Raw genomic sequence first — 17,131 nt, forward strand, 5'->3', positions numbered from 1 at the left:
CAAAGCAAGACCATGCTTATGGTGGCTGGGTTCGATTCACGGTCCAAAGTAGGAAATTTTCCGGTTGGAAATTTCCTCGACTTCCCTGGGCAACAAATTATCATCGTGTTAGCCTCATGATATACGAATGCAAAAATGGTAACTTGAATTAGAAACCTCGCAGTTGATAACTTTGGAATTGCAGCAATTCAAGTGCTTAATAAACATTAAGCTGCGAGGCGGCAATGTCCCAGTGGGGAAATAATTCCAATGAGAAAAAGAAGAAGAAGAAATTGGAAAATGCAATTAGTTTTCAACTTTGTGTGAGTACCACAGCTTCAAAAGACTACCGTTTTCGCAGCTGAGTAGTCACTATCAATACTAGAGATCGGTGGCATCTTGGTGTCTACTCAAACCCATATTACTAATTTCTTAGTAGAACGATTCATCGGATAAAAGTGAATGATCGAGTGCATTTGAAGTGGTATCAATGTCAAGACAAGATCACAGGTGATCCTAATGATTGCCAACCTATAATTTTAAGCAAATGATCTTCAATTCTTCACCTCCAGTGAGACGATATAACAAACTCGCTTTCAGTTTGTTCCAGTTAGTTCATATTGGACTTTTGAAAGTGAACATCCTGAAATCTGTCTTCAATGTGAAAATTTCAAAATGTTTTCAATACTGTTAACACTACTCATAGTGCTGTGCTTAGTGAAATTTGTTAAATTTAGAAGAAGCATCGCTTTTACCAAAAGCATACCTTCAGTGGAGCCAGTTTATCCGATCCTAGGGAATGCTCTGATGTTCATAGGAAAAAGTGGCGAACAACTGTTCGAAAACTTCGCTAAAATTCTCAGCTGTCCGGCCAAGCTATTCCAGATGAGGATGGGAATGTTGCCGATGATTTGCACCAATGATCCGGATGTAGCGCAGAAAATCCTGAACCAGTGCTTCCAGAAGCCGTTCATCTATGATTTTTTCAAGCTCGAATATGGGCTGTTTTCGTCTCGCCGTGAGATTTGTGATGATTTATGCTAATGAATAAAATTCTAACGTGGGAATTTTTCGTTTTAGCCCACATTTGGAAGAATCAACGGAAGCTATTGAATCCAACATTTAACCAAAAGATACTGAACGGTTTTCTACCGATTTTCGATAGTTGTTCAAGAAACTTAGTGACAATGTTGCAGTCATGCAAGGAAGGCGAACCGGTGAAGATAACTGACTACACATTGCGGTGTGCTCTAGAGATGGTCTGCGGCACTACCTTCGGAGTGGATATCAACAAGGATCCGAGTGCTTTTCAGTTGACTGAGCTGATTAATGGGTGAGATCATGCAATAGACTATTTCCGATTGAAGTGAATTCCATTGGAGAATATCTTTCCACCAGAATTTTCCATTTGGCCTCCATACGAATTCTCAAGATGCATTTGTTCTGGGAGAGATTGTATCGTTGGACGAGCGGTTACCGTAAAGATGTCGAACTACGCAAAGAAGCCTACTTCCATGCCAATAAGGTGAGTCATGTGAAATTTTCTTTTATAAGTGATTTATATTTTGAACACGTGCGTTTTTGTCTCAACTGTCAGCGGCTGGTAAACTCCATTCGACGTCTGGTGTATCTTTACAGCTAACGTAGTCTGCGGTCGACATTATTGCGTTATTAGAGGCAGTCCTTTAGTGACATTTTCGTCGGAAATATTTTGTTTATTCCCAGCGAGCTGGATAGAAGATAATAACAGCGGTTTTGCTTGGAAATTCCAATTCCCCGGAACACTACGCCAAGATGAATACACCACCAGGTGTTCCAATCTGTCAAATTCACGATTCAGCCATCTTGGATTTTGGTATGGGTGAGCCAGCCGGTTTGTTGTCGTTTTGCACTGAAAAAGAATGTTCCACCCCTTTTTCTCTTCCATAAACTTGGAAGGATGGAGCACCTAGTAGTGTATTCATCTTGCACTAAGCTTTTTATTTCGTTGGAGCATTTTGTTCACAATTCTCGCGCTTAGGATCATAGGGGCGTAACTGCATTGATCGATTTCTCTTCATCGATGTCTCAACAATGCAACGAATTTCAACAGCTAACGTTCGATTTTGGTTCGGGATGATGAAAGATAGTTGCAGCTTGCACCCGAAGCAACAATCATGGTTGCAATTTTTAATTCAATTGAATTATTAACGAAAGAAACATTGATGTAGAGAAATCGACCCATACAGTTACGCCCCAATGAAAAACTAGCTCGAAAATTATCAATTTTCATGTCGAAAATTTAGGCAATTTCCAGACGTTTCGTGTTACTAGTTCAAAGCAAAATGATGAATAGGTAAACACATTTGCGTCTCTATGGGTTTTTACGGCATTTCATGCATTATGTTTATGAGCCAATAGTTGAAACCATGGTACGAATTATTAATTTGCATTTCCTTTTAGGCTGTATGGAACAATTTGCGAAATGTTCTCACTAATAGATTCGTCTTGAGGTCAGCTGTGTTTATAAAACGTTTGCAAATTTGACGGGGAAACATTGTCAAAATACAATATTAGGGCACAATAAATGATCTAGAGCAGCGGTTCTCAACCTGGGGTACATGTACCCCTGGGGGTACCTTCGTTGGTCCCAGGGGGTACCTCGGACAAGAATGAGTAATGGCGGCTGTATTACAATTCCAATCAAAACTTATTGATAAAGTTTTGATAGTTGTGTAATTTTTTTATTTCAAAACTATGTTTTGTACATAATATGCAAGGCGATTAGTAAATCAAAACCTATTGAATCCTGTCCTTCAAAACCAGCACAGTGTATGAAGGGCTGTGCGATAAAAGATCAATAGGTCAAAACGTTGAATGAGCAAATTTTAAAAAACTTCAATGCAATGTACCTTATCGAAACAAAAGATTGCATAATAAGTTAAAAACATGCTTCTGAACTTAAATCTAACTAAAAGAGTCTGTAGATACAGAAGCCTTCATTTGAGAGGCATCGAGTCTTTTTTTTTCAAAAATCTCAGTTGCTTCGTTGCGAGAGAATTGAAAGCATCCTTCTACACTTCTCGGAAGCTTCCATCCAAGCACCTCGAAGCCTCCTTTCAAGTAATTCGTACCTCCTTTCAAGAGGCTCGGAAGCCTCTATTCAAGAGTTTCGGAAACCTGTTTTTAAGATGCTCGAAAGCCGCCTTTCTAGAGGTTTGGAAGGTTTCCATCGAGTGGCTTGGCAGCCTCCTATCAAGAGGATTGGTATTTTTTTTCAAGAGGCTTAGAAGCCTACTTTCAAGAAGCTCACAGGCGTCCATTCAAGGCTCGGAAAGCTCTCTTCAAAATGCTTGGAAGCCTCCCATCAATAGGCTCGGGAAGCTGCTTTCAAGAGGCTCGGAAGCTTCCTTTCCAGAGTTCTTCCTTTCAGAATTCTTCTCTCAAGCTTGGAAGCGTACTTTCAAGATGCTCAAGAGCCTCTTCTTAAAAGGCCCGAAAGCTGTCTTTTGAGAGGCTCTGAAGCTTTCATTAAAGATGCTCGGAAGCCTCCCTTCAAAATATTCGGAAGCCTCCTTTCAAAAGGCTTGGAAGCCTCCTTTCAAGAGGCTCGGAAGCTTCCCTTTAAGAGGCTCGGAATTCTTCTTCCAAGAGGCTCGGAAGCATCCTTTCGAGAGGCTCAAAATCCTCTTTTTAAGAAGCTCAAAAGCCTCCTTTCAAGTGGCTCAAAAGCCGTCTTTCAATAGGATCGGAAGTTTTCCTTCGAGGGGCTCGGAAGAATTGCTTCAATAGGGTCGTAAGCTTCATTTCAAAAGGCTCGTAAGCTTCCCCTGAAGAGGCATGAAATTCTTCTTACAAGAGGATTAAAAGCGTACTTTCAAAAGGCTCAAAAGCCTCCCTTTAAGTGCCTCGAAGCCGTTTTCAAGAGGCTTTGGAGCCTATCTTCAAGAATATCGGAAGCCTCCTATGAAGAGCCCCTAAGGTCCCCTTTCAAGGGCTCGAAAGCGCCTTCCAAAAGGCCTGGATGCCTCCCTTCAATAGGCTTGGAAGCCTCCCTTCAAGAGATACGGAAGTCTTTTTTCAAGTCAAGCTTGGAAGAATACTTTCAAAATGCTCAGAAGCCTCCTTTTAGTGGCTCGTAAACCGCCTTCAAGAAGTTCTGAAACCTCTCTTCAGGAGGCTCAGAAGGCTTGATGTATAAATTGGAATTTTTCACGGAATTATGAAAAATTCACCCAGCTTCCTGTAGAGTCATATTTTCCTTTAGTTTTCAGGTGCTTTTCATATATCTAATCTACGCTTATTTTCATCTATAGCAAAAAAAGGGGGTACCTTAATTAATGTAAAAGTTTGAAGGGGTACCTCTCAAGAAAAAGGTTGAGAACCGCTGCTTTAGACCATCAGAGATTACTACGTATTCTCTCGGGAATCTCTGCAGAAAGTCCTTTAGAATTTCTTTTAAGAATCCTTCGTAAATTTTCTTTTGGAAACAATTTATCTATAAAATCCTCCAAGACTGGCTTCAGAATTTCCTCCAGGGATTCTTTTGGAAAATTCTCAGGAAATTACTTTGTAGATAGATCCAGACATTTTTTGGAAATACATCAAGATATCCTTTCGAAAAATCCTTTAGAAAAACCCTAAAAAATCCTTAAGGAATACTTGCGACTTGAGATTTTGAGCATGAGCATGAGCATGATTGCCCGCCCACGGTTGCTACTCCGTTATTGCCAGGCCAGCTGTAATTACACAGAGAACCAACAGATGATGTTTGGGACTAACAATGTGTAAAAACTGGTGATCCAATATAAAGCAATGCGCCGGCCGTGTCCGAATGCAGGTCAATTAATGACTGGGTAGGAAAATGTTGACGTGATACTTGCTTTGATGGAAGCCGACGAGTCATCTACACTTCCACGAGAAATCACTGGGATGTTGGAAAATATGGGGTAGGGCATGTAGCGGGGTTCGTCTTGGTAAACGGCATGCTGTGTATAACGTGTAGTTTGACTATCGCGCACTAATTAGTTCAATTACTGACCGCACTAAGTAGAACAAAAAATCCGTGATCTCGAGACCGTTTTAAACAAACACGTCCGATCGTGCACTTAATTATTTGAATAACTTACCGCACAAAGCAGAACAAAAATCTGAGGCATCGAGATCGTTCTACTTTTTAAGTGAACACTATTTTAAAAACTCTTTTACTTTCATGGTATCGCGACAAAGAAAAACTAATACAATGCAGGCACAGTGGCTTCTGCATACTGAGGATCGCGCTTCTACGATCGAACCGACGCACACTCAAGAACTTTATCAACTTTCATTCATTACATTACATTCATTACAATGTAAGCTTGGTAAGTTTTGCCTACCGAGAAACGCGTAACTTGAACCGAACTTAAATTAATTTATAACATTAGTTTTGCAACGCATTCCGCATTAAATATACATAAATACAAAAAAATCAATTAAATTTTGTAAAGTGTTTGCTTGCTACATGGTTTGGCTCTATAGTTATTGCCCATTTTAAAAGTATACATAATGATAAAGGTGAATTTGATGAACTGTAATCCTGTCGAATTGAATATGATGAGCTTTAAGGACATAGTTGGAAGAGTACCGCGATGGCCGTCAATATGGCAACCGACCTTCCACGGATCATACCTGAAGCTGTTCAGGTTGGTATAAAGTACGCACAAAAAATTGTTATCGGACTCCGTTTTAATGGATCTAAATGATTGTGTGAAAGTTCTAAATTGGAATGCCCGCTCTCTAAAGGGTAAGAAAGATGAATTATTCAACTTCCTAAATGTTCATAATGTGCATATTGCCATTATAACAGAAACTTATTTAAAACCAGGACTCTCCATTAAAAGAGATCCAAATTATTTTATCTACAGAAATGATCGTCTTGACAGCGCCTGTGGTGGGGTCGCCATCGTCATTAATAGACGTTTCAAATAGAGTTTCCATTTCCCGGCCATTTTCGTTGTCCCGGGATTCGGGATGAACTTGTTCGTATATCCCGGGAATACCCGGGATCCCGGGATTTTTCGATGTTTCCTTAGAAAACTGATTTTTTGATTTAAAAACGATTTTATTCAATGTTCAGGGGTGAAGTTCATGTTTTAGAAAGCTCTAAAACAATATTTGATGCAGTGACCTGCATTAATGCATTCTAGCACCGAGAAAAAATACTCTCAATGAATTGGTGAACTAACCTCGTCCCCTATTCAGTATGATTTGGTTAGGCTGAGGAATTTTGTCCTCACTGTTGGTCATAAAATACTCGTTGAACTGGGTGCTTTGCATCTTCAAAATAGAAGTTTTGTTAATCATACTGAATTAAACAGTTAAGACATTAAAAATATTCTCAAATTATTTACTATGGGAAACTAAGGCTATGTAAGAAATTTAATGAATGGTAAATTCGGTGACCTTCTCGAATTCCAATTAAATCCACGATTTAAACGCGATTCTGAATATTTGAAGGTGATGCAATATTTGAAATAGGTTTTGTAAAACCAACTTGAGAATATTTGTACTTTTAACTGTAGTATACGTTACAGTTAACTCAATAATTATCGATAAATCAACGAGTACTCGATAACGATAACATTAAATCAACGCTCACTTTATCGTCAACGAAACATCATCGTACAACCGTTATCGAAGTTGGCGTTAAATTAACGACGATAATTTATCGATTAACAACCCTGGAACAGATTATGGTCCGGGAAGATTTCGGATCTTAAACATAGTGTCGATGGATTATCTACAGAAACGTAATCGAGCATAAGTCTCGTGGCTTCGTGGGATCATGCATTGGCTGCGAAAGTCATGGGTAGCACCTTACAGAATTTAGTGGGAGGTTCGAACTTTCGGTAGCTTGTTAATTGGTCAGTAAGAGTCCAAGCGGAGCTTTTGTCAGGAGCTGGTCAGCAGCAAAAAAAAAAATAGGCATAGCATCGGGGTCGGACCACTTATACTTGCGCATGTGCTGGAAAGTTTATTGTACGAACGTCGATTGGAAGGACATGAATTGGATCAAGAATTGTTTTGGAGGCATGAAGCTCAGGAAGACTGACTCAATGTTGGGCGGCGCGAGGAAATTAGCAAGGCGAATATCAGCTAGTGTACCCAACCTCGCTGTAGACGGGAGATGAGTAGAAAGCAGGCGTCAAAAATATGTAGCTGATCTTGTACTGTAGTTTAATTAATAGAGAGCTGTAGCTGCTGGCAAAAGTATCAGTCAGCAGCCATCCATTGAGTGGTATAGGGGAATCTAATATTTTTTGTGGAGGTGTTCTATTAACTATCCCCGATATTTTCATGTCTGTTCTTTTCTTACTAATTTATTAATAAGATGATATCGATTGTGCATCACAAATAACCTTGGCTCCGTATACATGCCTGAGCCTACCAAATAAACGAACTTGGAATATAGATCATGTCTGATGGGAGGTATAAAAATATGATATGAGTTTATCACCTAAGTTGGGTTTCGTGTTCAAAACGAATAACTTTTGTAAGAAGAAAAATTTACACTGTTTGCGAACCGGAAATGAAATAGTTTTTTATGTCCCGGGTATCCCGGGATTTTCGGGATTTCAAAAATAATCAAAAATAATTTCAAAAAAATCGGGAAATCCCGAATTTTCCTAAATCCCGGGATTTTTTGTCCCGGGATGTCCCGGGATGGAAACTCTAGTTTCAAACATAAATTATTTTCTTCGTTCGAAACCAAAGTTTTTGAAACCTTGGGAGTTTCTGTTGAAACAAGTTTTGGACAATTTTCCTTCATTGCAGCCTACTTGCCTTTTCAATGTAATGGGCAGCAAAAGAATTTGTTGAAAGCTTCAATGCCAAACACCGTTCATGGAATAATGCTCAAAGCAATTCCAACGGCAACATTTTATTTGAAGGTAGTTCTGCGGGATATTGTACTATTCAATATCCCAATGGCCTAACTTGTTTTTCATCCACTCGAAATTCTTCGACAATTGATTTGGTTTTAACGGATTCAGCTGTGTGGCCAATTGGTAACTCATGCTGACTTTGACTCTGTTCACCTTCCTGTGACATTTGAAATCTCACAAGAAGCCATTTATAATACAATCAGCTCTACTTTTAATTATCATAGAGCTGATTGGGATTTATATAAAACGTATATCGATAGGAATTTTGATGTTGATATTCCTCTCGATATCAAAAGTGATATTGATAATGCTCTCGTATCTTTGACAAATTTAATTGTTGAAGCCAGAGGCATTGCAATTCCGAAATGTGAAGTTAAATTCAACTCCACTATTATTGACGATGATCTTCAGCTACTGATCCGTCTTAAAAATGTGAGGCGAAGGCAATACCAAAGAACTCGCGATCCCGCCTTGAAAGTTATTTGGCGAGATTTGCAAAATGAAATTAAAAAACGTTTCGCTATTCTGAGAAATACCAACTTTGAGAACAATGTCTCGAAGTTGGATCCCAGTTCGAAACCATTTTGGAAATTAACGAAAATTCTTTAAAAAAAATCCTCAAAAGCCAATTCCAGCGCTTAAAGAGGGAAATAAAATTTTATTAACAAATGGTGAAAAGGCTCAAAAACTTGCTCAGCAGTTCGAGAGTGCCCATAATTTTAGTCTAGGTCTCACTAGTCCAATTGAGGATCAGGTTACACGGAGCTTCGAAGACATTCTCAATCAAGAGAATGTTTTTGACCCTTCGTTGGGAATTAATTTGGATAAAGTGAGATCTTTTACTAGAAAATTAAAAAAATATAAAAGCCCCGGGTGATGATGGTATTTTCTACATACTTATCAAAAAACTTCCTGAGAGCTCTTTATCCTTTTTGGTTAATTTATTTAACAAATGCTTTCAATTGGCATACTTCCCAGATAAATGGAAAAACGCCAAAGTTATTCCAATTTTGAAGCCGGACAAAAATCCAGCTGAGGCTTCTAGTTATCGCTCAATCAGTTTGCTTTCTTCAATAAGCAAACTGTTTGAAAAGATTATTTTAAATTGAATGATGGTTCATATTAATGACAATTCCATTTTTGCTGATGAGCAATTTGGTTTTCGCCATGGGCATTCAACCACTCATCAGTTATTAAGAGTTACGAATTTAATTTCGCTCGACAAATCTGAAGGATATTCGACTGGAGTTGCTCTTCTTGATATAGAGAAAGCATTTGACAGTGTTTGACATGAAGGTTTGATTGTAAAATTGATGAATTTTAATTTTCCTCTGTACATCATTAAACTGATCCAAAATTATTTATCAGATCGCTCACTTCAGGTAAACTATCAGAATTCCAAATTTGATAGATTACCTGTAAGGGCTGGTGTCCTCCAAGGCAGCATACCGGGGCCCATATTGTATAACATTTTTATTTCTGACTTACCTGATTTACCACCAGTGTGTCAAAAATCTTTGTTTGCGATGACACAGGTCTCTCAGCCAAAGGGCGAAGCCTTCATGTCATTTGTAGTAGATTGCAAAAAAGTTTGGATATTTTCTCCACTTACTTGCAAAAATGGAAAATTTCCCCGAATGCTTCCAAAACTCAGCTTATAATTTTCCCACATAAGCCAAGAGCTTCTTATTTGAAACCTTCTAGCAGACATATTTTCACTATGAATGGGGTTCAAATTATTTGGTCTAGCGAAGCTAAATATTTAGGACTTCTGCTAGATCAAAAATTAACTTTTAAAAACCACATTGAAGGCCTTCAAGCCAAATTAACAAATATATTAAGTGTCTATATCCACTTATAAACAGAAAATCAAAACTTTGTCTTAAGAACAAACTTTTGATTTACAAACAAATTTTAAGACCTGGCCATGTTGTATGCTGTGCCAATATGGACTAGTTGCTGCAATACCAGAAAAAATAAAATTCTGAAAATGATTCTGAAGTTGCCTCCGTGGTATAGTACCAATGAACTTCAAAGAATTTCTAATATTGAGACATTGCAACAAATGTCCAACAAAATAATTTCCAATTTTAGACAAAAATCGTTGCAATCTTCTATTGCAACTATTAGCTCCTTGTACCCTTAGTATAAATTAGGTTAGCTTTAGTTTAACTTAAAAACATTGTAATTCCTGCATGGTTCAATTCAACCAGAGGAAAAATTCTAACTGCCAGAGGCAATTGAAATGTATTAATAATAGCTAAAACTGTAACATAGCAAATAATGATGATAGTGTTAAGAAAACACGGAATACCTAGTCTAAGAGATGAATGCATGTGTTAGATAATTAGCAAATAAAATTAGCTTGAGCTTGATTGACTGCTCGTAGTTGCTACTCCATTATGACCAGATCAGTTGTTCTTGCACAGGGAACCAACAGATGTTTGCACGGGACTTGCTCACATCTTCAATGTACAAGTACTGGTGATCTCATTTGTTAGGTCATACTGGCGCCTGCCACGTCAGAATGCAAGTCAATGTAGGGAAGGGGGAGGAAATGATGATGCAATCACTCGCCCACTGCAAGCCGAATATACCTCTGCAATTGCCACGAGTTCATGCGGAATTTGTTGGAATTTTTGAGTTAGGTTCGAGGGGCAGAGGTCCCGTCTTGGTTAACGAGCTGCCAATGTGATAGATAGGAGAAAGCATCTGATGGAATTTTTAATTTGATGTAGGAAACGAGCTCTTTAGTTTCATTTCCAATTCTAGCAGATTACTGTTAGAATACTCAAGTTTTAAGGTATAGGAATAGTAATGGAAACGGTATGGAAGTCCATTTCCAGTTCCAGCGATTTAAAAGATACAAAGTAGGAGAATAAAAAACCGTCTTGTGCTCAACTAGCTTTTCTTCAATTCGGTTTTTGGAGGACACTCTTAGCATGGGACGAAATCGAGTGGGCGTGTTTTGAACCACCCTTCTAATATTTTATGTTTTTTTTTTTATAAATACGACACGAATACTACTATGTACAGTATATGACAGTTTTTATTGTACCAATTCTTTCAAAGCTTTGTTTTTGTACTCAACCCACCTTCGCTTTTAAAAAAGAGCTCCGTCCTCGGTTCCATTAATTAGTCGATATGAGTGAAAAGCAGTATACATTGTGAATTTGAAAAAGAAGTAATCACATAGAAAATAATCAAAATACTTAACAAACTCGATATGCCTTCCAAACAGCACAAACTCCGCTGAATTCATCCTCAAGAACGCCACCTTCGCCATAGTGATACAGTAAAACCTCCATGAGTCGATATTGAAGAGACCATAGACTCATGGAAATATCGAGATGTGGAATAGAAAACTTTTGGAAAGCTGTTTGAAGGAGCCATCACAGCAACCCAAAAAATATTTTTTATATGGCATAATTTTCTTCCATGAGTCGATATCGAGTCATAGAACATCGACTCATGGAGGTTTGACTGTATTACTAATTATACCATGAATGAACGATCAATAATCTACGTAACTCTCTCTTCTTCAATGTTTAAATTTCTGGAAATATAGACAAATTCTACGATCATAGAAATAACTGAATCTTGCATATCCGGACAGAATCCGGATCTTTCGGTCCAGCCGTTCACAAGCATATATAAGGATATAGAAATGCATACAGGAGCAGTTGGATTAATTGATTTATTTGGTGCGCTTATGCAACCATTTCTACACTTAAATGAAAAGATTCCATCAGTAATTATTTTAAATGAAAGGGTTTTAATCAATGCTACGCTATTGAACTGGATTGTTAGTAAAATGATAGAGGAAACTAAAGGAGTTGGTTGACGCGCTCAACTGGGGTGGAATATGTGAACAAAGTGTCGGAGCGAACTCTTCTCAGATACAAAAAAAAAAGAATGCCTGGAACAGGTTATTGGGACAAATAACTAACGACACTGTATACAACACGAAAACGTTGAGGAATGCTGTAGGAAGTCAAATTTAGTAGAAGAGACGATCTGGCATGTCATTTTTAGACATTCTGTTTTACCTGATGTAGCTTATTTGTAGTTCTATAATGAAATCATTCAGATTGTGTATCAACAGGATGTTTTAAAACCCAATTTCATTGATCAGTTTGTCCAATGACCCGGATCTGGAAATATTTAAGTTCTGTCTAGTTGAACATCAAATATTTATACTCGTGTCAATTGGTTTACCGCCAATGCGTTTTTAAGCAAGGTTTAATTTCTTAATCGTGAGAGTTCTTAATCGTAATCAGTATAATAAAAAAAAACTTCTCATATTTGTGTTGCAAGCATAGTTTGTGAAATAAGTTAATTTACGCTGAAGGATCTTTGAAGTTATCAATCTACTGCAGTCTATGTCCAGAGCCACTCACGAGGTACCGCTCTTCCTTTCCAGTTATTGTAGAGAACTTTTCAATGTTAGCATTAGCTGCCGGACTTTTCCGACATAACGAATATCCTCAGCTCCTGGATATGACTTGATCGGCACTAACTCATTGTCTGGTATGCTAGGCAAAAAATAATAAATTTCATTCTATACCTACGACCTCATAAAACGCGTAAAAATTAGCACATTTAGTTTTTGTACAATACCTAAGACAATAATTGTTTAAAAACAACCATGCGATTAATTATTCTTGTCGTACTTTCCTAATTGGGTTCGGTATACGTAGACGGTAGTGTTGTGAAATAGTACTTACTTGCAATTTATCAGTCCTTACGAAAGGCGTTTTTCGGTGAATGTTCATTATCCGGTTTCTGAGGTTCAATACTTGCGACTTGAGATTTTCTTCAGAAATTCCTTCCGAGATTTCTTAGAAAATTCCATAACTAATTATTCTAAGGACGCTCCTCACGGAATCCAAATTTAAAAGTACTCGGGTTTTCAAGGGCACACCACTCGATATCCAAATCCAAATTTATAATTACTCGCGTTTTCAAGGACACACCACTCGATACGAAAGAAACGCATTATTTCACATTTGCTGCGTCGCAGCATGTGTAAAATATTAAAAATGACAGTTGTGCGTTTCTTTCGTATCGAGTGGTGTGTCCTTGAAAACGCGAGTAATTATAAATTTGGATTCCGTAAGGAGCGTCCTTAAGAATTTCATTGGAAATCCTTTTAGAAATTCCATCGGAACTTGGTCGTAATTCCTACGAAATATTCTTCGGACATTGTTTCAGGAAAATCTTCTGAAATTCCCTAAGCCAACTGTCAAATGGTTGTTCGAACAACTTCACACACGTTCAAACAAAGCAGCAACCGAAGCGTTTTCTTGGGGGCGGAGTCAATGTTCGTCAAACTGCTTGACTGGTGTGTACGCTGCATTATTGAGTTCCTTTTTCCCAAACCATTAACCTTACCTAATGTCCCGCGCTTCGCGGGACAGTCCCGCATGTTCACTATTTGTCCCGCGCTGAAAAGCGTCCCGCGAAACGTGCCGCATTCAACTTATTTTTCGATAATGTCCTGCGAAATACAGAAAAATAGAATACATTATTAGCTATTACTTAGTATTTTAAAATAAATAATAAGATTTTTAAAGTTTATTATTTTGGCTAAGACTAACGTTTTTTAAGGCATAGAAATCAAGATGTTTTCCTGTGACTCAGACTAGACTATCTCTATAGTGTGTTTTACCCAAGCCTCTTACCCTGGGAATCTTGTAAGCAGATTTTGCTTCCATGTATTTCCTGCTGCGTAATTGCTTGGATTTCGACACGGAACGTTCAAAATTCCATTCCATTTAAATGCCATGCGGACTAAAATCTTACAAAAAATCTATCCCAGTTAGAAGAAGACCTTTACTGTGTTGATATTGGATATCGATAGCAGTGTTGCGAAAAACTCAAATTCTTAAGTCTAATCCAAAATTTAAATCAAGCGCGAGTCAAACACCACCCGACTCATGGCACAGAGAATCGTTCATTACTCGACTCGCGGTTTGGATCATTGCTTGAATTCTACGTGTTATTCTCCGTTAAATTAATCGAATTTAGATTAACGACGATAAACAGCTGAAAGTCATTTAACTGCAACGCTTTTTAACTGCAATAGTTGCAACAGTTTTGCAGACATCGGACAGGGAACCGCTGAACTTCAAAATTATACGAAACTTCATGGCGGCTACATTGAAGAAAGCTTTGATTTTTAAAATGAGTTGCCGTTTTGTTAGGAAATTAAGCCTTGGTAACAATTCAAATATTGAAAGATTTGATTTAAGCGTATTACTAAAACATATTAAACTATGAACTTTTTTTTTGTCCCGCGCTCACACAAAATTTATCTGGTCACAAATGTTATCGATTTGTACTGTAACAATTTGTAACGGCCTTATTGAGTTGTACCATTACACCACCTCGTTGATTTATGAAGCAAGTTCCAGTTAAACCGATGGAACCCTTAATAAACAATTCCTTATCCTCGGATCTTCGACAGAAAGCGGATTTACGCACTTATTTGAAGCTTGCTGCAGCGGCAGTTTGAAAAACTTTTCATTTACCAACAGCGTCGTGTTCACGAAATACCAAACTCTATAAGCCAGAATAAGCATAACGACTTTCACTTTTTCGTTTCCACTTTTCAGATAATCCAAAAAGCGATGGTGCGCCGCAAGGAAGAAGCCCTTTCCCTTGAAACCAGTGACACTGAGTGCGACGGCTATCGGAAGCCACAGATATTTGTGGACCAGTTGCTCGACCAACAGGAAAGAAATAACTTCTCGGAAATTGAAATTCTACACAACGTCTACACAATGCTCGTTGCGGTGATATACTTCCGCTCAATCCTTCTTTTCAAACCTTATTCATAATTTTCCTGACGGTAACTTTTGTAGGGCAGTGACACATCCGGCAACGAGATTGGTTACATTTCTCTGATGCTGGCTTTCCATCCGGAGCTGCAGGAAAAAGTTTACCGGGAAACCATGGAAGTCTTTCCGGGTGAGATCGAGGTCAGCATGGAAAATCTGCGCCAGTTGGAGTACATGGAAATGTTCATAAAGGAGTGCTTGCGGTTGCTTCCGATCGGACCGCACATTATGCGCATGACTACTTCTGATACGGAGCTGGAAGGGATAACGATTCCGGAAGGGACCATTTTGGTAGTCAGTATTTACAATATGCACCGCCGAAAGGACATCTGGGGACCCAATGCGGATAAGTTCGATCCGGAAAACTTCTCACCCGAGCGGAGCGAAGGTCGACATCCTTTTGCATTTATTCCATTCAGTAGCGGAAATCGTAACTGCATCGGTAAAATATACAAAACCAAGGGGGTCAGCATGATTTCAATTTATGCTTATTCTATTACAGGGTCACGATACGCTATGTACAGCATGAAGATCATTTTGGTACATTTGTTGCGACATTTTAGACTGGTAACGCAAGGACGCTTTGAAAATATGCGGTTTCAGTTTGAAGCTTTGTTGAAGATGATAGATGAACCGAAGATAATGTTGGAGCGGCGACAGTTCACCCCGGTGGTGGCGCAATAATAATATGGTGTAGCAGACAGTATTTTTATATTCTTTTAAAAAGTAGTGAATAAACGCTGATAATACGCAGAGCCTCATGGCGATGGATTTGTGTAATATTGGTAAAAAAAAAAACAGATTAATCCACTTAGCGGTGATGGTGCCTTTCTCGTTCGTTCAAAAGGTTTGGAAAAATCTAAAATAACACCAATATGTGGATTGGTCTTATTTTTCATATTTGTTTATATGCATAAAAAAAATTCTCGCCAAACGCAATTTGTTGCAAACAAATCGGATGAGCATAAGAGCAAAAAATGGTATTTTATTTTGTAGTTTTAAAATTAGTATTTTCGCCATAACTTTTGACCCAATTGTACGATCCGGCCAAGTTTCTATAGGAAACAATGGGACAAGATTCTGCGTCGAATGCAATCTGTTGCGAGCGACCTGAGAAGCACACATATTGCACATAAATCACAGTAACTTATATATGACCGGCAGAGCCGTAGCGTGGTCTCTCAGCGCCCTTGGCGAAACCGTTATTGGGCGCCCCTTACTTTCGTGCAAAACAAATAGCATGATAAGAGCTGGGATATTTTCAAAATTAACCTTTTTTTTGCGTGGTGGATTCAATAAACGTTTGCTTTGAGAAATTCCTTAAGCCTCTATAACCTGCATATCTTCCAATAGGTGTAAGGAGTATTAAAAGTCCAGAATATTTCTCTTACTCAAATAAAAAAAATAGATCCAGTAGTGAGTGTGTTACCGACAAAAAATCCAAATTTCATTTTGTTAAGAAAATTATTTTGAGCTTTTTAGTGGAATGTCTTCACTTGTCATAAGACAAGTTTGTACAATCCCATTGAATTCCACCACTTAATTGTATCTTGACAGATACGTATTTCGACCTCAACAGTAAGGCCGTCTTCAGTGTCTCGTACAAGTCGAGTCAAGTACGAGACACTGAAGACGGCCTTACTGTTGTGGTCGAAATACGTATCTGTCAAGATACAATTAAGTGGTGGAATTCAATGGGATTGTACAAACTCGTCTTATGACAAGCGAATTTCATTGTTGTGAATTCACGCACTAGTGAATATATCTAGGCCAATAAAATCCATCTCTCACGTTCAAGTGTGCCGGTCAGCGGTTGGATCACTATCGGACGTAGTGTCATTAAGAAGAACCCTACTTTGGAGTGGATCGAATGACCTTCGGAATCGCCATTAGGCCTTGGTCGGTGGTTTGAAAAAACATTTTTTTATGTGCCCAACGTTTAGACCGATGGGTTGTGGCCTTTTTCAAGGTCTATCATCTATCGTAAATAATGGTAAACCACGTTCAATCAGTGGTGGAGAGAGTGCTTTAAGCTTGCTTTTTGTGAAATGTTGGAAAAGTTATTGGGTTAACCCAATTGGGTTTGTTTGCTAAGGGGTCGTTCAATAGTTACGTAGGCACATATGGGGGAGGGGGGTTTGTCATTTTCTTATTCTTCAAATAAACAATGGGAAAAATCGTACAAGGGGGGAGGGGGTCCGAAAAACCAAGAAAAAATGCTTACGTAATTATTGAACGACCCCTAACATACAACAACTGTAACGTCGGGCAAGTAAAAAAAAACATCGTTCTGATGCTTTAGACTTAGAAATCCAATTTCCGAGTAAAACTACTGGACCGTAAATGAAATTAGAGAGAATTGGTGAAGGTAGGATTCTAATTGGATCAAGTCGGAAAAAACCAACTCCA

At 38.4% G+C, this 17,131-nt stretch overlaps 1 protein-coding gene across 1 annotated transcript in view; it reads left to right on the forward strand.

Moving 5' to 3' along the window:
- Positions 1-290: 290 nt before the first annotated feature.
- LOC134221888 (uncharacterized) overlaps positions 291-17,131 on the forward strand; it is a 51,436-nt gene continuing 34,595 nt past the window's right edge. Inside the window, exons 1-6 of the mRNA XM_062701055.1 lie at positions 291-997; positions 1,060-1,312; positions 1,378-1,504; positions 14,498-14,677; positions 14,747-15,164; positions 15,225-15,391. Of these exons, the coding sequence (XP_062557039.1) occupies positions 655-997; positions 1,060-1,312; positions 1,378-1,504; positions 14,498-14,677; positions 14,747-15,164; positions 15,225-15,391 (1,488 nt within the window). The 5' untranslated portion in view covers positions 291-654. The remainder of the gene's footprint in view (positions 998-1,059; positions 1,313-1,377; positions 1,505-14,497; positions 14,678-14,746; positions 15,165-15,224; positions 15,392-17,131) is intronic.

This window comes from Armigeres subalbatus, chromosome 3 (assembly GCF_024139115.2).
Source record: "Armigeres subalbatus isolate Guangzhou_Male chromosome 3, GZ_Asu_2, whole genome shotgun sequence".
Taxonomy (NCBI): Eukaryota; Metazoa; Arthropoda; class Insecta; order Diptera; family Culicidae; genus Armigeres; species Armigeres subalbatus.